The sequence below is a fragment of the Thunnus maccoyii genome, chromosome 15 (genome assembly GCF_910596095.1).
Source record: "Thunnus maccoyii chromosome 15, fThuMac1.1, whole genome shotgun sequence".
NCBI lineage: Eukaryota > Metazoa > Chordata > Actinopteri > Scombriformes > Scombridae > Thunnus > Thunnus maccoyii.
Window position 1 is genome coordinate 4,575,323 of NC_056547.1, and position 20,234 is coordinate 4,595,556.

General features: G+C 38.1%; 1 protein-coding gene across 5 annotated transcripts in view; it reads right to left on the reverse strand.

The window, feature by feature from the left end:
* The window catches only part of LOC121913813 (gamma-enolase), a 30,546-nt gene that overhangs the window by 4,004 nt on the left and 6,308 nt on the right, over positions 1 to 20,234 (reverse strand). For 2 of the 5 annotated variants that reach the window (XM_042436642.1, XM_042436641.1), the window contains exons 2-11: positions 13,775 to 13,860; positions 10,689 to 10,784; positions 9,243 to 9,301; positions 6,476 to 6,545; positions 5,065 to 5,198; positions 4,340 to 4,431; positions 3,566 to 3,696; positions 2,946 to 3,143; positions 2,575 to 2,776; positions 2 to 110 (exon numbers count right to left, since the gene is read on the reverse strand). In XM_042436642.1, the coding sequence (XP_042292576.1) occupies positions 2 to 110; positions 2,575 to 2,776; positions 2,946 to 3,143; positions 3,566 to 3,696; positions 4,340 to 4,431; positions 5,065 to 5,198; positions 6,476 to 6,545; positions 9,243 to 9,301; positions 10,689 to 10,784; positions 13,775 to 13,859 (1,176 nt within the window). In that variant the 5' untranslated portion in view covers position 13,860. Of the gene's footprint in view, position 1; positions 111 to 2,574; positions 2,777 to 2,945; positions 3,144 to 3,565; positions 3,697 to 4,339; positions 4,432 to 5,064; positions 5,199 to 6,475; positions 6,546 to 9,162; positions 9,184 to 9,242; positions 9,302 to 9,459; positions 9,488 to 9,948; positions 9,986 to 10,688; positions 10,785 to 13,774; positions 13,861 to 20,234 lie in introns of those variants that run through there. The other 3 variants (XM_042436643.1, XM_042436645.1, XM_042436644.1) reach the window with 3 other exon arrangements.

The window sequence follows — 20,234 nt, forward strand, 5'->3', positions numbered from 1 at the left end:
CCTGTCCAGTGCAGAGTCCCACGACCAGGTCGGCAATGAAGGTGTCCTCTGTCTCTCCCGAACGATGGCTGACCATCACACCCCAACCGTTCGCCTGAGCCAGTTTACACCTGAGAGACAGAAAGAGAGAGAGATTTAAGTCTAAATTGTGTTAATTTCCGCTAAACATAGTCCAATGAAATGAAAAGTTACCGGAAGTCTAAAGGCATTTTCTTGTAACCATGGGTTTTTTGCTTCCTCAGTTAAGCCAGATAGCCTGTTAAGGCCAAATGCCAGTGAACGGGGTCACAAGTAGACATTATTATTCCCTCCCTATAATTGGGAGCCAGTTGTTTCATGCAACAAACGTTAAGGCTGTCATGAACTGGTTGGATTATTGTTGTATTATATTGGAAACTTACTACATGAAAATAATGCAGAATATCAATTTAAATTATTAAAAACAACAAAATGTACGCAGGATATACAGACTGATTATTATTATAATTATCATCATTATTATTACACAGAATGTGACCAATTACTCTTTAATTACAGTTTTACCACCTACAGTTGCCATTAAACCCATGTAACTTGCAAACACTGTAATGTATGTAAAAGGGTCTCACTCTCTGGGCACTTTTGCCAAGAAGCAGTTATATTGAAAATATAGTCATTATGCCATTAAAATAAAGGTTACAATTAAAAAAACATTTCAATTAAACAACAGTAAAGAAGCTGAATTGAGGGGCTGCATAAAGGACCAGTATAAGATGAATAAGGAGGTTTTTTTTAAGTGTAAATCATGCAAAGATATTCCAGTAGAGAATATAAATATAGACCTGGAAACGTGCATGATACGTCCTCTTTAAAAACTGCAGCACACAAGGTGCAAAACTGTGTTTCTGAGTGAAATTCAAGGTTATAGAAGCACATATATGTAATTCATATTATATCCTCACAGTGTGTGAAAGATCTATTGTACTTATTACGGTACAGTTATTGCACAAGATAATTAATCTGATTGTGATGTATTTGTAACTCCAGCTCATCTGACACGTTAACCTGCTAACAGCGTGAAAATTAAGACGTACATTAATGTCTCCGGTCTAATCTGAGCCCCCGTTGGGTTTCCTATTAGAGAAAATATATCACATTAACAACGCAGGAGGCTTTTCATGTGACGGACGCAATACATCACCTTTACTGTCATCAGCGACGTTTCTATCATTTAATCTTTTTTGCCCCCCTCCCCCTCACCTCTCCTGTTATAATCCAGCTACACTGTCATGATTGATAGCTTCATAACCCTGAGTGACGTTCTGTTAAGTCTAAGACTGATGACACACTCATTCAACGCTGGAGTACACACTCTCTACACAAAGATATCAACAAATGTGAAGGTACATGTACACAACAGGACCGGTCGGCTGCATCGATACATTTGACTGACAGCTAATCTTCATGCTGAAACTCTCCTGTCACTTCTTGTCCTTCATTTATCTTTTTATAAAGGTCTATTCGCTGCATCCCATCTCTGGCACAAGGTCAACATGGCTGACAGGTATAACGACTGATGTGACTGACAACATGGTGACTGCTGCTTCTGTGAGTGTGTTTCCACATGTGTGACTGATAGCAGGACAGCTGTGACTCTCTGTATCTCCCTATAGGCCTCTCTGTCATCTCAGTCGAGATGGACGACCTTGCTGACCAGTCCAAGGTAACCAGACTGCCTGGAGCGGCCATGTTGTTTTCGCTGTGTTCATGATATGTTGGATTGACAATGGGGAGTCTCCTGTTTGTCTCCTAATAAGGCAGATTTGTCATTTTAAAGAGGATATATCATGCATATTTCCAGGTCTACATTTATATTCTGGGGCTTTACAGAAATATATTTGCATGATTAACAGTTGAAAACTCCTCATTTATCTGATACTGGTCCTTTATGCAGCTTTATGTCTGAAATGGGCGGTTTTAGCTCTTGTCTCTTCAAGGCCCCCTCCCAATGAGCCCACTCTATTCTGATTGGCCAGCTCCCAGAAGCTTCTGTCAGCTCCAGAGGCTACGTCATGGATGTATAATAAGAACTGGATAGGGCGCCGCCGCTCATCCTTGCAGCCAATTTTTCCCAGTGGCCAATCATGGTATTGCAGCGAAAAATCCCCCTGTGGCCCCATAGACCACCATTGTAAAAGAGACAGGACGCTTCGAATTGCAAACGTCAATTATGACTCTTTCTATTATGAATTTTTGATTCATGGAGGTTTTATGTTTGTAAAACTTTCCTCGAGCCGAGACAAGCGATTTAAAAATCTGTGACGTCATCACAATGTAAAGTCTATGGGCTGAGCGGGAGCTCGCGGGCGGGGCCAGTGGGGGAAACACTACTGCGCATATTCAGTGGGCCGCACAACGCGGAAACCAACCCGGTAGCTAGAAACTTTTTTTGGCGTATGCACCAGGCGAGCAATTCCTATAGGACTGAATGGGCGCCATTTTTAGTCCGGTATCCAGCTCTTATAATACATCCATGGGCTACATAAACAAACAATAGTAGTCAGATTTAGCATCTAAAAAATGTTTCAGACGTACGCCTGTATGGCCTCGGTGACGGAGCCGATCTGGTTGACTTTGAGCAGCAGGCAGTTGCAGGCTCGCTCCTCGGCAGCCTTCTCTATCCTCTTGGGGTTGGTCACCGTCAGGTCGTCTCCAACAACCTGGATCCCCACCTGGGCCGTCAGACGGGACCAGGCCTCCCAGTCGTCCTGGTCGAACGGGTCCTCAATGGACACCACTGAGAACGAGGGAGGAGAGGTAAAAAGTTAACTTTAAAAGAAGATTAATCATCTTTTGTCTCTCAGCCATGTGCTACTGAGGCCTAAAAAGGTTTTCATTCAAATCAAACAACCCCATTTTTCCAATTCTCTCTGACTGACAATCAGCCAACAACAAAAATAGTCCACCTGGGTAGTTGTTGACGAAGCCCTGGTAGATGTCAGCCAGCTCCTCTGCACTGATGTGTCGCTCTGGATCTGGTGGGGATTTGAAGTCCAGGTCGTATTTCCCATCGCGGTAAAACTCTGAAGCAGCCACGTCCATCCCGACCACCACCTTTTCCGTGAAGCCGGCCTTCTCTATGGCTGTCTGCAGCAGATCCAGAGCTGAGGAACGAGAGAAACATTGAAGAGAGGGAAGACAGTAGAGATAGAGACAGGAAGAAATGTGAGGTAGAAAATGGATAAGAGGGCAAGGAGAGAGGACAGCGAGGGAGGTGAGATGAGGACAGGAGGGACATGGATGTAACGTGGGAAGAAAGGATGGATGTGGGAAGGAATGGAGTAAAAACAAAGGGCAAGATGAGTGCAAGAAAAAAGGAAAGTTAAAAGGAAGTTAAATTAATAAACAGGTTCATCTCAGATTGCCAGATGACATCACAAAACAAGAGAACATAAATGTTTATAATTCGCAAAAACTAAATCAAGAAAAACAGCAGCTGTGTTTTACTATTTTCATTATTTATGAAACATTATTTAATTAAAATAAAAAAAAAAAAACAATTCTCCCTCCTCTTCCTCTTCCTCACCCTCGCTGTTCTCCAGGATGTTGGGAGCGAAACCTCCCTCGTCTCCCACATTGGTGGCGTCCTGGCCGTATTTCTCCTGGATCACCCCCTTCAGTGTGTGGTACAGCTCCGATCCTATCCTCAACGCCTCCCTGAGAGACAGAGAGGAGGGAAGATCAGAGGGTGAGAAGACAAGTCAGGTGGGACCGACATCAGGAGGAGAGAATGAGCGAAAAGAGAAACAAAAGATGAGGGATAAATAAAGGAAGATAGAAAGGTAAGGAAATAAGTAAGACAGACATTGTGTTTAAAAGAGAACAAAGCAAGACATAATGGAAAGAAAAATGCAGAAAAGAGAATGGTTTCAATCAACCAATCAAGCAATTAATGAAACTCATCAACTGACCAATGCCAAACTCCAAAACCAATGCTTGAACACTCTTATTATAGTGTAGAGTAGTTTACTGAAAATTCAAATGCAGTTGACTTCAAGGAACCAAGGAAAACAACGGGCCAACTACACTACTCTTAATTTGGACATCACTTTAATTTTCATCTTTAATTTTCTAAAATTATAAGTGTAATAAAAACAAAAACAGATTTTTAAGCCTCTTTCCACTTTTATTTGAATACAAATACAAATAATTTCGCTGCCTCAACAAATACAGATATAAATACAAGTAACGGGCAAGGAAATAACCTTCATCAGGGTATTTTTGTCAAAAATAACCTGATGAATGCTTATCAAAAGGATCACGTTTCCCAGACTGGATTGTGTTTATATTGATTTCTTACTTGAAAGACTCGGCACCAACAGGAAGAACCATGAACTCCTGCATGGCCAGTTTGTTTCCAGCATGAGAACCTCCGTTTATCACATTAAAGGCCTGCGGAGGAGAGGAGAGGAGGAGACAGGAACAATAAAGATGGAGATGTGAGTTATGTTTCCAGACGATGGAAATCACATAAATTAATCAAATATTTTTGAGGAAGGAAGAGCATCACACAAATAATTTAGATGCAAGGCTACTGGAAACCAGCATCTGATGAAAAAGTCATGCCTGTTTTAATCCTGCTTGACAGGAGAAGTTCAAAAAAAGTTCTCTTTTAACTAACTCAGGTCTCTTTAACTGCTCTTATGAACTGCACACTTTACAGTAAATGTCTTTTTTGTCCTGTGTCCTTTATTTTATTTATTTTTCTTTTCTACAATATACTCATTCATAATCATTTTGCCATGTGTGTATTTTATATGTAAATTATTCAATTTACAATGACAACAGCTGGAGAAAAGCAAGAAATGTTTACAATCGAAAAGCATTAACCAGCAAAAGTTTAGCATTTTACTTGAAAAACAACTAAATCTAAATTTTAAAAAACAGTTGCAGATTTTCCATCAATCATTTCAAATAACTAGTCTGTAAACCCATTTAGTAGCAGAGCAAACTGTGCAAGAACCTGGTTGTACAAAGGTTTTCACAGACTGTGTTGTGAGACTGTGATGGGTCTGAGAGTCTTACAGGAACCGGCAGCACCAGCTCTGTGTTTCCGGCCAGGTCGGCTATGTGGCGGTATAGAGGAACGTCTTTCTCTGCAGCGCCGGCCTTACAGATGGCTAGAGACACTCCGAGGATGGCGTTGGCCCCGAACTGAGCTGTTTGACAGAACAGAAGACAGACCTTATTATTATTATTTACAGTCAAATGAATAACCATTCCTATTTACTAGGGATGTGCAGAGAGTCCAGTATTTGTATTTGTATCTGTATTTGTAGAGACAGCAAAATTATTTGTATCTGTATTTGTATTCGAATAAAAGTGGAAAGAGGCTTAAAAATCCTGTTTTTGTTTTTGTTACGCCTCTAATTTTAGAAAATTAAAGTGTTAGAATAAGTGTTCATGAAGTGATATAACTGACCTCGTGCTGGTATTTGGCATGTTTCTTTTTTTCTCTTCCCGAAAACAAATAATTTTTAAAATATTTGTATGAAACAAATATTTGTATAAAACCTACTATTTGTGCTTTGCCGAATTATGTATTTGTATTTGGGCACACCCCTACTATTTACAATTTATATTTTTCATTTATATATCAAGAAAACATGAAAATGGAGTGAAGAAGCGAAGCAGAAGATGAAACCTGCCAACCATTAACAAGGCTGTTCAAATTTTGTATTTTTACTGGTATTTCACATGTACAGTAGTTGAAATTTGTTTTAGTTTGAGGTGTAGTTTTAGCATTTTTGTATTAACATTTTTAAACAGCAACTAATTATTTCACATCACATAATTTTTCCTGTTAGTTGTGGTATAGGACAGTAATTTCTCCCTCCTCCCCTCTTAGACCATTTGCCTGTTTTACATATAAACTTAAGTAACCACTAAATTACAGCTATATTTTGTTAATTTACAGGTTTTTTTTGCAATGCAACAAGAAAGAAGACTAAACTCTCTCGTTTTTTAAGCTTTTATCTGTATAACTTCAGATATGAATGTAGCTGATATTCTCGGACTGTATTCATTTCTTATGTGGACAGAGAAGGAAATTCAATTATTTTCTCAATACATTCAGCTGCAGTTTAGTCTTGCAGTCTTTGCTGGCTGAAACTAATTTCTCCCACCGCCGTCATTTTCACAGCTGTTTATCTTGCTGCCTGAAATGAGTTGTTGGCGTGCTTCTACATTAAAATAAATTAACAGTGCATTTATTTATTAAAGATCTATGTTTGTGTTGTTTTGATTTGGAAGAGCACTCTGTTTGCTCTGTCTTGTTCCCGTCTGTATTTATGCCTCTCATTACCACTTTGTTACAAACAAGCCTTTGGTAAAAAACATGTGTGACTTCGATGGGGAGATTTCCAGCTGGCTGCTAGACTCAGATGACGTGGTGTTGTTAGTCATCACGACTTGCTCCCGTCGTGTTTTGACTCACATTTGTTTTCTGTGCCGTCCATCTCGATCATAGTGTTGTCCAACTGCTCCTGCTCCACCACGCTGATGCCCTACAGACAGAAAGTACAGAAATACACCGTAATTATCCTTCAAGAAACACAACTATCATATTAAAACTACAAAACAATAATATTTCATAATATTTAGTAACAACTTTCCTCAGAAACCTATTTGCTCAAATTTTGGTTCAGCTTTGTTGTTGCGGTTAGGATTAGTGTCAGATTTGATGTTAAAACTGCCTTGTTGAATTCACAGACCACATTTGAATCATGCATATCATACAAATTACACAAATCACCTTTTGTACAAATGCAAATTTACAAAAGCACCAATTTTCTGTGAGATCAAGTTAAATGAAGTGGAAATAATACCCAGTACTGTTTCCTACGTTATTATTTATTATTATAGTTTATATGTGTGTTATATGTTTATTGTATTAAAACCAGTACATATGTATGCCGTCTTTTAAAGAGTAATTTAAGAGGAAATCCACTTTTTTGAGTTAGTAAATTATATGTATTACATGTATAGTCACTATTCATTTGATTCGGGTCCCAGTCTATACTGTTCATTACAAGACCAAAATAAGAAGGGAAAACATTGTTTTGTAATTCTGAGGCCTGGAGACACTTATTTCCACATTTTCTTGGTTACATTCACTCTGGGGCTTTCAGCAACTACACAACTAGTGCAGTAGTCGACTACTAAAACCACTTGTCAGTGCTGTGGGCAGCTGTCAACTACCGGCTCATGAATTCATTTATAAAACACCAATGCATGTGTATATTTACATCGTTTTATACATAGATTTATTTGAATGTGGTACCAAAACAATTCCTTTGCATAATATTGATTGCCTGATTTAGCATTATTTTGGGTTTTTTTTGCAACATTCATTGCTCTAAACTGAGAATAATTTGTAACATGACACCTCCGGCATGTTTCATAATAGTGCGTTTTAAATGTGAAGATAATTACAGTGAAACAGCAACAGTGTGACAAGCTGACAATGCTTGCAACGTTAGCAAAAACATTGTCACCATTGTAAGGTATGTCTGTTCACAAGACTAGTGATCATAAATGAGAAACTGTGCCTGTTAGCATGTATTAAATATAATTAATACATACAGTACTTATTGATTCAAATCAATATATATCGTATTGTAGCAGCATGTCGTTGCTCCTCCAGCAGCTACAGCTTCTGCGTCATTCTTCCTAACATGTCTTTAGCATTTGGAGCTGTAATTATTCAGATTTTTTTATTTGTTTGTTTGTTTTTAGACTGGCAAAACTCTTTTCTGTGTTTGTACTGTGTGCTCACTGTCATTTTCCTCTAATGAACTTTAATTCAGACCTAAATGCATCATTTTCAGGTCTGTTCCCTTTCCCTTTGTTTTAGGGTTTATTAAAAAAACAATATCCCCCACAAAAGTTTTTTAAAAAGCAGGCTCAGCCTAAAGGAGCACTCAGACTAATTTAGTTTTTGTTGAATTACATTATTCTTTAGTTTTATCACTTTATTATTAAATTTGGATTGTAATTTTTACTTTTATCAACATTTTACCATTGTCATTTTTGGTAGTTTTAAATGGTTTCTGACATCAGCTTTTGCAATCACATATAATTGTTATTAACATCATTGTGACCACAGTCTATGTGACACACACACACACACACACACACACACACTCCAGTACAGTCAGACTGGTCCAGCTCTCTGACGAGCTCTGATGTGACGTTCAGGAGCTCAGAGCCGTTCGGCTGTTTTTCCCGCCTGACTGATCACCAAGATTCATTTCCCGGCGAAACATCTGCTGCTGGAGGAAATTACCCATGCTGCACTGCTGCGGACAATTTCTTACACTCACACACACACCTCACAGACACATTATCATCACACACACACACACACTATTCTCCACCGTCACTGATAGCTGAACAGAGTTTATCTTATTCTCACAGCTTCCTCTCTACCCATCCAGATGTGATAGTCATCTACACATCGACTGACTCAATCTGAAAGTTATTTAGCTCAAACTGGACATTTTCAGCTTCACTAACTGATACAGTAGATTCAATCTGACCACAGAGTGTAGAGAAATATGAACACCACATCTCTGAGGTCACCCACAGGTTTAAGAAGGAATGATTTGAAACCTGGAGTTTAGGTGTGATGCTCGCTGGCGTGTCAGTCAGCTAGTGGAGCCTGAAAATCCAAATTTGAGTAGAGATTGCAGAGCCTGAGTGGAGCTAAAGTGGGAGTGTCATGTCATGTTGAGTGTCGTGCAGTGTGTGACCTTTCAATAAAGGCAAATGCCCCAGAACATATTACTCATTTAGCCTGAATACGTTATCTTCCTTCTAAAACTTGCTATAAAAATATGCTATTGAGACATTAAATTCTTGTGGAAAAAGTTTTTTAATGTCACGGAGAAATAGGAGAAAGTTTTAATTTCTCAAATTGAATTAATCAAATACACTTATCAGATATGAGTACTTTTTATGTTTCCCTTTCAACAAAACTTACATAATCACTTTCTTTTGGCTGAGACGCCAGAAACACTGCAAACAGAAGCTATTAGTGGTGGCCTGAGTAATGAACACTAGCAGAGTTATTCCTTTAAGAAGGACAAAGCTTTACCCAAATTTATGTCTTTAGTCTTTCACCTTCTGAGAATTTCAAGGATGCAAGATGGTGTATCTTTAAATGTCTTCAGATAAAATGTATTACAGCTTTGGTGACTCACCGAGGCTATAAGGGCTGGACCCAGAGTATCGTTGATATGCCCGACTGCCTTCAAAACACCTAAAGTAGAAAAAGGAGAAAAGACAATCAAACTTATGCTGCGACTGTTGAAGAAACAAAGAAAACTTTGTTGGATTGTAGTAAATGTTTCTGAATTGTTTTATTTTAGATCTACGTGTCACATATATTTGACTCTGCATGTGAAGGTCTACACTCATAGTGTCGAACCCACTGAGACTCAACATCAACTCTGCAGGTCCACACAGCTTTTAGACTCTTTTAGCCTCTTTTAGCTCTCTGTTTTGGTTCTCTGGCCACACATAGACTGTATGATTGCATCTCTGGCAAATCCATAAGCAGCCTTTCAAGCTCAGACAAGCTGAGTATACGCAAGCAACTCAGAATAAAACGGAAAAAAGACAAAGTTAGCAACCATCTGGTGAAGAAAGTGGGACATCTGGCAGCTAAAAAGACATATTTTTCTAAAGAGATGGTGGAGACCAAAGTAGAGTTAAAAATAGTGAATATTGGACTCACATTCATTAGGTCAACACAAACCCCAATGAGATGATAGTGTTGCTCTGTGTCTGTGTAGACAATTCTTTGCAACCATGTTAGCTATAATAACTTGATGAGCCAAAGACATACATGGAGAGCTATCTCTTCTAGCTACATTAGCCTCTGGTCCACTAGCTTCTGTAACTTACTATTTATGTATTTTCTCACTCTGGGTTTCTTTTATCAGCTGACAAGAATTCACTGCTATACTGGACAGCAAAAGTTGAAATTTTAATAAGATTTAACCAACAAGTATAATTGTTAGCTGCATTAGCCTCTGGCCTACTAGCTTCTAACAGTAAACTATATGTATTTTCTCACTCAGGATTTCTTTCACGTGAAAGATACGTTTTTACTACTGTACAATATCAACTGTAAAAGTTTAAATTGTGATTTTAATTATTTTAACCAAGAAAAAAAACATTTGTTTCTCAACATCAGCTTCTCTAACTGACTGTGTTTCCTCAGACTGTTTACTTTGTTTTTCATCCGTTGACATATAAATGAATGTTTACTGGATGGTAAAAATGGGGCCAAACTGAAATTAAATTTGAATTATTTTAATCAAGAAAAAAAACAACACATTATAGCATTCAGTAGCATATCCCAGTCATTAGCGCGCTGTTGAAGCATCATGGGAGCTGTAGTTGTTAAATGCTATATATTTGTCTGACAAACATGACATATATAAGCAATCACTAAGATAAACTGTAAAAGAAAACCAACTACACACTGAGTTACAGACGCTAGTGGAACAGAAGCTAGATAGTAGAGAACTAAATCCAGGTTGTGTGTCTGTGAGTTTGTTTAGGAAACTTTCTGCCCTCTTGTGGTCAAAAATCACTTAAAGCAGCTTTAAGTTTTTGAAGGATGTAAAAATCTTTCGTACCTTTGCCCTTGTAGCGGCTCTTGTCTCCATCTCGGAGCTCCAGAGCCTCGTAGATCCCTGTGGACGCTCCGCTGGGCACCGCAGCCCTGAACAGACCTGAGAGACAGACAAAAAGAGAAAGAGAGGTTTAAATGCAAGGAACGGGCAGAGGGGTGAAGAAAACCAAGACTCATTTCAAAGTTTTAATTGTAAAACCATGACTTTGAAACTCTTTAAACCTTTGAAGGTGATCCAACTAAATCAAAACAAATTCACAAGTCTATCTTTGGTTGTAAGACACTGTAATTGAGTTCAGACATAAAGTTTTCCAGGATTTATTACACTGTTGGACTGCCAGACTGCTTTTAAGGTCAGAAGACACATATTTTTTAGGTTTTAGTTGTATATTTTGTCACAAATTGCACCTGGATTATTTTTATGACAGGACGTTCTTTTTGAAAATGACCACAATGACTGAATAATTAAATGATTAATTCATGTAACTATGGCATGACGCTGATGAAGGCCGTATGATGCGGTTGAAAGCTCCTTAAAAGCTACTAAGTGCACCTTAAATTGAGCTTATTTTGTCAAATTTACTGTTCTCAAGGTCAAGAATGCACAAATCTATTAAAGTTACAAATTCCTATTTTGTATGTAATGTTTTTTTATAACACTATAATTACTCCAGAATAGTAAACAACACAGTTTTTAGCACTTTAATAGCTGAACCCACTCAGCAGATACGCTGTTGACTGCCAAGATTTTTTCAATTAATTATTCATACATTCATATATACCCACACATGGCAACAGCAAGTACATTCACGCCATGTGCTCAAGTACACGCAGAGCAAATTACTGGACAGAAGGTAAAATCATCACCACATCTGAGTCAGCAGCATCTGCAAGTAGACGCTGAGGAAGAAGAGAGGAGAAGAGGCGACCTGCTGCTTTAGCTGCCGACAGATTCTCTAAGACTGTACGGTCTGATCTGATGATTCAGAAATATAAAACACCTGTGAGGATGCACTTCCTCTTCATTAAAAACCAAACATACTGTATGTTTGCAGCTGATGATCAATGTGGCTGTACTTAATTTGTTTTGATTACTGTAATATACCAAGTTCTCTTTATTTTGTATTTATACTTTCACAGACTTTAAAGGAGAAATTCTACAAAACAACCAGGCAACATGGACTGAGCTTGTATTGTATGTTTGTTTTTTACTTTTTAATTTGTCATAAATTGTCTTTGTCATCAGGCAAGTGTGACGATACATGTTGGTGTAGTTTTAATGTAGTGGCCCATATTTATTAAAGGCTTTTTATTTCCACTTGAGTCCCTGGAATTGGATTTTTTTATGCCACACCCCACCAATAGATGAGGGGATATTTTTTTACTCTTTAAAATTGTCTGTGCGTCTTGAGAAGTGCTCTATTGATGAAATGTATAGTTATTACTAAAGAATAAATCGAAAACAAATTTAATTTGATGTCAGTTATCAATAAATATGGGAATTTATATACTTTCACAACTGAATTTAATGCTTCAGAAACACAAGATTCAAAGCAAAATTAGACCTGATGCATAAGATAAGGAGCACGGAGTGTTGCCTTCCACGCTCTGGAAACACACACCGCTACCTCGGACCCAAGCTAACGCTAGCTTACTGAGAACACCGAGAGCTGCACACTTGGGCTAACGTTCGCTACTTTAGCTAAACTGTGCTAACAGGGCAGGTATCATAATCAAGTTATATTAAACTTAGCAAAATATTGCGACAATAGCCAGACTCAGTGCCAGTCCTAGAGCCGAGGAGAGCAGCAGGTGAGCCAACCGTCAATCGCAGCTGTCAATCAACGCCCACACGGCAGACATCGAAGCTACTATAAGTATATAATTTCCAAATTAACCACCAGCACACTTATTAGAGATCCTGAATTTAGAGATTGAGACCAGAATGACTCATTGAAAACAATGGTTGACTCAATATTTCTAGAAAGTTGACAGTTTTTGAATGGGAATCAGTTGGAGCATCTAGTGGCGGTATGGAGGTATTGCACTTTAAAGGAGAGGTACAGAGTTTTTCAAGTCTTACTTAAAGCAACAGTCAGGTGTCCATATGAACAGTGAAAGAGGTTTTCCTCGCTGTAATCATTCCTCCTGTTCATACTGGCTATTAAAAGATCCTTCAAATGTGTTTTCAGTGGAAGTGATGGAGGCCAAAATCCACAGTGTGTCCACACAGTCATTTAAAAGTTAATCTGAAGCTCATATGAGGCTTCAGCAGTCTGAGTTAGTCATATCAAGTGGATATCTGACACATTTACAGTCTTTTTAACATCAAATTCCCTCTTTGTGTTTCCTCGGACTGTGTTTCCCTGTTGAGCTGTGGTGGAAGTATAGTAACAAAAAGAGGGACTTTGGCACTAAAAAGACTGTAATGTTGAAAGATATCTACTTGATTTGACTCATTTGGGATTCTGAAGCTTCATATTAGCTTCAGATAAACTTTTAAATACATTTTTGAACAGAAGGAGGACTGTGGATTTTGTCCCCCATCACTTCCATTGTAAGTGCATTATGAAGGGATCTTCTAATGGTCAGTATGAACAGGAGGAATGATTACAGCAAGAAAAACATGTCAATGTTCATTTGGGCTCCTGACTGTTGTTTTGAGACAGACTTGAAGCTCTGGTGGGTACCATTTGGTTTTCACACTGAAAGTGAACAGATGAAGAATGTTAATGAAGTTTTTTTACACAGTGTGTTTAAACAGGTGACCAGTAAATAAAATCTAAAGTAAAATCTCACTTAATTTGTTTGTATTTTTATGTGGGGTTATGAAAGCATGCTTATACTGTTTACCATCGGCCTACAAGAAGCCCCAGTCTTCCTTTAACAGAGGACTGATTGACCGGGAAGAGGTCAAATGAAGGTCATTTGATGTCAGAAACAATTTACAATTACAGCAGGGACACCGTTGCTACCTTAATGCTTTTTGGCAAATTTCTAACACGATGAATCTGAGCAGACATCCTCGTGGAGAACACTATGGTTTGTTATTTTGCTCTGATATTTGCAGACAGGCTTGTCGGCGGTCACCTTTCTCTGTGCGAAGGTCCACTTCCACAGTGGGGTTTCCCCGGGAGTCCAAGATCTCCCTGGCAACGATGCTGACGATCGACATCCTGAGAGACAGAAACAGAGAGAGAGAGAGAGAGAGTGGAAAAGAGTCTGTGATATAATTGCTTTACCTCGTAATATTGTGATTCCTGTTGGCAATATGGTTCATTTTTAATTGTTTTATAAGTTATGTCAGCTTCAGATTAACTGAAAAAAGAGAAAGAAAGTGAGAGAAACCTCATGGATAAAAAGATCTATTTTTACATTGCACACGCACACACAGAAACTGTGTCAAGGGAGACGAGAAACAACATCACTGCAGATTCACTGTGAAAATCAAAGCTCACCACAGAGGCCTGGGTTGTGTCACACACACACACACACACACACACACTGCGGTTACTTTGCTGTTTCTGGAAGCAGGTTGCAGTAAAAGTCTCCAGCAAAAAGAATAAATTATGCATCTGTTTGCCACCACTTTTATGCAGATGGAAGACATTGGTTGATTTTTGGTGAAGCAGCATCGGGATATTCTATGTTTTTCTTACTGTCAACAAAATCCAAAGGCTGATATATCTTATTCCTTTGTGCCGTCGAGCTCCTTTGTTGTCCAAAAACAAGACACATCATTGAGCCACACCGCCGCACTGGGTGACATGTTCCTTCATTACCATGAACACACACACTGTAGTTTATTCATCCTGCTGCCAGAAATACTCACCAGAGAAACAAATGTGGATTCATCCCCCTCTGAAAATAGTCCCCAACAAATACACTATTTCCTAACATTAGCTAAAAACCACAGCTCTTTTAGGAAAATACTGAGACTTTTGTAAAAATGATATAATATTTTTGTGAAGATTTACATCTTCAGCAGGAACCAATAGGAGGATAAATAAAACTTTACAAAGGGCACCGAAACAGCCACGACCACAACCGAATGTAGAATAACGTCAGTCTTGTCAGTTATTCAATAACTTTCTCATCTTTAATTTTACTTTCAAGTTGTTTCCAAGTTATAACGTCAAACTCGTTAAAAAAAGATCTTCGCAGCCTTTGAACTTGGAGCTCTCTGAGCTTGGCTGTGAAGACTTCTCATACCCCAGAGTTTGAGAGACTGAGCTTTCTCATGACCTGAAACTGTCCAACTCCCATATTCATGAAGACGTTTGTCTTGTCTATACTTACATGCTGTGTGTGTGTGATATATGGGGACTTTGCATCATGGGATTGTTTAACACTTAAGTCTAAACAATCATTAGTCTGATAAAGTATTCTACAGTTTTGTTGCACATTTTGAAATGTTGGCTACTTTTCTGTCACAACATACAAATATTTACCATATTTTTTCTTTATATTCTAAACATTACAAACATGCTGTTAGTTTTCATTCTTGGGAAACAGTGTAACTTCTTCACATGCTGCACTAGAAACAAATAAAACCATAACAGACTCTGAAACAACTCAACCTGCTTTTCCTATCGAGTAAAACCTGCAACCTCGCACCTGTGGAGGCGACACGGCGGCGTCAGGTCACCAGAGGCAGACATTTATTCTTTTTTTAATGATCTTAATATACAAAACTGTACCTTCCAGTTGTGTCCCAGCCCAAACAACATGTTTAAATCACAAACATACTGCGTTATGGTTGCCATTAAAATGCTGATTCCTTATGATTTAAATACATTTAGCTGCAGTTCTTCACCTTCCAGTAACACATGAACACCTAAACTGGATATTCTCTCTGCTCTTTTGTAGTGACTGTTCTCTTTGCCTGTTTGTGATGTATTTACTGCATCTATTGTCAGCTATGCTTCATTCTTGGCCATGTCTATCTTTAAAATGATGTTAATTTTCTAAATAAAGGAAAAGAAAACAAGAAGAAAGGTTTTGAAGGTGAATTTTGTGGAAGAGTTCTATTTCGAGACTGTTAATTTGATATAAGCCCCTTGAGTCGTGACGTCTTGTTTTCGATCGGGTCATCAAACCCTGATACGCTGGTTCTGTTTTCTACTGTAGCTTCTTCTCTCTCAGGAGAGACAGCTTGGAAAATCCTGCAGCACTAATGAAGGAAATATGCATCTCTGGGTGCCACTCGACACTTCAGAAAACAGCTCGACAGCAAAGAGTATTTGCCTTACCAGTCTCACAAGCACTCTTATTTTTTTAAAAAATCAACCCCAAAGTTACTAGATTACATGTTTTTGTTGGAATTTTGTTGATTTTATTTTGTCTGACTGACCGTTTCGGTTCAGACTTCTCTGCTCTGAAAGGAACAAAAACAAAAACCCTCTGGACTGTCAGTCATGGAAGTCACGCAGGTTATGATCCTTATGAGCCTAATTCTAACTGAAATAGTTTTTCCAATCTCAGTCAGTCCACTTTGATAAATGAATAGACTCTGAGAATCTCTGAGACGCTGTTTTGTTTCACTGTTTTGTTTCACTGTTTTGCATTGCTTACATGTTAAATATAACACCACCGGCCCCAGGGTAATGTAATTTCATCCCTACTGTATACTTGTATATGGATGGGTTGACAATAAAGTCTCTCTTGAAAAAGAAAAAAACATGTTTTATTTTGAATTTGTGGAGTTTTTATCTCAATTTTGGAAAATCAATCAATCTTCTTTAAAATTGCTTCTAAAAACGATTTCTCTCCATGTTTGTCCATGTTTGTCCATTGTATATGTATGTAGATATGTGTTTGTACATTTACATGTATATTTCTATACATGTGTATGTTTTGGGGTATGTGTACATACTGTATGTTTTTGTACACAGCTGCTTTTTAGATCATTGTTTGTTTGTGTTTATTATTAATCTTTTATCCTCATTTTGTGCCTGCCACCTGACTTAATTATTATTTTACATTTGATTTTCCATATTTTTTTTCATCGTTTTATGCTGTGTTGTTGTTTTTTTAATTAAAATGGTATACTCTACTTGCTAATATAAACTATGGGTGCTATTTGCTTGGTTAAAAGTTTGATTTAGTGAGTTTTAGAGAACCCTTTATGAGCTGTTTATAACTGATTATGACCAGTTAACAAGTTTATTGTCTCTTTTCTGGCAGCTTGAGTCGGCATCGTATGACCAAATATTCTTAACTCAAAGGTTATTAGCTTTTTTGAAGCTTTCTCCTGCAGAATGCAATCACAGCCAGGATATGGATCAGATTCAGGAGTATACATGTTAAAAAGTCAGTTTGTTTGCTGCTTTGTTTTCCAAAAAAATCTAATGTCACTGCTAACAGCACTCACTCCTACGGACAACATGAAAGGAGTCGTTGCTCTCTCGTTTCTTGCTGTGAGAGACTGAAGATCACAAGATTAAAAATACATAAATTCTCTTTAATTATGCATTTGAAATTTCTGTATCACCATGACATCTTTAACCTACACAGACCTAACCCCCCCCCCAAAATCATTACAGGAGCTCGGTCCTCATTGTCATTTCACTATCATCCACGCTAATCTACTCTGTGGGTGTTTTTCCCTTTTTCTCCTCATTGATATTCCAGGCATGCAGCACTGCAACGATATGTCAAAAAAAAAAGAGCCTTTTATGTCATCCTCGTCTCCGTACCGCATGAATACTTTATCGATCTGAGGAGCTAAATCTGCCTCGCTGCTAGCTTGCAGAAACCTGTCACTGTCCTCAGGCTTTTCAAATACTCTTGACAGAGAGATAGAGACTCAGAGAGGAGGGTGTGTCGAATCATCCTGACACTTCTTTTATCGTTGTACCTTTTTAATGTGCATTGATCAAGGCAACACTGTACTGAGCCAACTATAGAATGACACATACTGGACCCTTTGAAGTTATATTTATGGGGGTAACCACATTTTGCATGGTCTTCTTAAGATAAATGTTTTGATTACATAACATGAATGACGGCTAAGATGCATTTAGGTGTGCCTGCAAGCAGCGAGTGTTAATTTCGTCAACAAAAATAATCTGATGTCAACTAATAAAAGCTAAACAATAATGTGAAGGCGAATGGACAAATTAACTAATGACTTTTATGGCAAAGTCTTATATCTCTTGCACAGAAGTTAGTTTAGCCATAAGACCTATTAGCATCTTTCACTCAGTGACGTTCTGTCTTTGTCAGTAATGTTGTCTGACGTCAGCACCGCTTGGAAGAAACACGAGATTTATGGGTTAAATCTGTCTACAGTCAACTCAGAATTAGACGAGATGCAGCAACAAAACAGCTGGACAAACTAGGAAAACATGCAGACAGTATGCCCATATTCATAAAAGGAAGTGGCTATTTGTATGGATTCCTCTATGTCAATAGTCCGTTTATTGTTGGTATGGAATTATTATGCATGTGCATTGGTATTTATTGCACAAAATCAAATTGAAATTGTTTCATAATGGAGAAATGTTTTTGCTTGCAGGTGATGAGCCAATCTCTCCTATGGTTTGGGTTAAAATTGGTAGGTTTAGGCACAAAAACCACTTGATTAGGGTTAGGGGTTAAAACAGTAAAATGCAGTAAAAATGTCCTGTTTAATGGCACTAAAATACATGACGTGACGGTAAAAACTGTCAGGTAAAAATGTCTGTGTCATTCTGTGTCAATAGTCGATAAATTATGCACTGCCTTTATAAAAAGTTAAGCTAATGTAACATTATCAAGTGCCGTGGATGTGGATGTAACATTACTTTCACAGGGCTGCCAACTCTCACACATTGACCGTGAGACTCACTCAATCGACACTTTTCACGCGCTCTCACGACCACACGTCCATTTTCTCACACAGTGAAGAACAAATTTATAACTTAAACATCGCGGCATGGAAAGAGGACACTGACAGCGCACAGACAGACAAGACAGAGCAGCACAGCACAACGGCAGCACCGTGCAGCAGCGAGTTATTCAGACCATCAGGGGGGAAAGCCAGAAATACACACACATCTATTACATTGTAATGTATTCCCATGCATGCTGCTCAGAGTAATCTCAGTCAGCAGCTCTTCTGGCAGCAGTACAGCGTCCCTTCCCTCTCCTCTCGCACCGTGCACACGCAGCCAGGAGTGAGAGTGAGTTACTATGGTTACGAGGTCACTCTGTGTTTTTGTTGCTCTGGAACTTTCTTGCGTTTCCCAATAATAGGTTTCCTCAAAAAATGTGGAAACCAACAAAATATAAAGGCCTGTATGAATATCTCTAAATAACTTTAACTCAAAGCACAAACAATATGCAAGCAGCTTGCTGTTTCTTGACTTAATCCAAGAGTTAGGTGGTGTAAAAATGCAGGAAATCAGTTTTAAATTACAAATTTTTTCCAGGGGAGGACCCCCAGACTCCCCATCAATTATTTACAATATCTTACCAAGTTTGCTCCCTCGTTTTAAATCACTACCAGGCGCCCGTGGCGAGGTTGGGGGTAGCAAAGTAATTATATAGTCTGGCTGTTCCAGATTCATCCCTGCTGTTTTTATTTTTGTTCATATTGTATTCATTTTTCTACTAAGTTATTTTCTCTGGTTCTGGGTCTGTAATAAGATGATAATTTATTCAGATTACTTCTATTTGGATAGTCCTGAGAGATTAAAGTAGGGCGTGTCGGATGACGACTTGGTGAGGAGCATAGATCTCTCTTATCTTATGTTTCGAAGAAAAACATGTGTAATACTTGGAGTTTGTATCAAAAATGCTACCAAATAAACACAAATTAGCAAAAGGAAAGTCTTATGAAAAAGATGTTGGTTCATAAGGCCACCTCATTTTATTATGAACAGAAATAAGTACTGCTGACATGTTAATAATACTAATAAAATATACTAATAACACTATTTCATTTAGTCTTTCCACATAGAATAAATGTATATGTTTAATAGTTTAGCAATGATGTGAGCTTTATCTGGGTTGATGAGAGTTACGAAGGATTTATAATTGAGTAATTGCTTTTAGAGTTTGCTTTTTTGTTATGTTTTATAATGCTCCCGTTGATGAAAAGTTCAGTGATTTAGAGCACACAGAACTCTTGGACATCGTGGAGTTAGTATTAGCATTAGCCTGCTGTAGCGCCTCATTAGCAACTGGAGCATCAGATGGAGTTGGATTAGCATTACCTATAAGAAGCTGTACTTTTGATGATCTTTTTCTGTTTCATTTATCCTAATAAAATACTGTCGCACATCAATATTATGGCACTATTTTTGAACCGTGGGACATCTTGAAGGGATGTTCAAACAGCAGTCATACAACGCCTCATCGTTTGCTGGGTCAGGACACAGCCTCCTTTAAAAAGTATTGCTTCATATTTCTTCTCCTCTGGTGAACATCCATTCATTTGTAAAAACTGCTTGTGCTGTTTATTCAACAACAGATTTTATTACTTTTTTTAATATGCTGCTATCCTTAAATTCCCTTTAAACACTGTATGATCCTTATTAAGTCAATGTACAGTGGCCTTTTATAA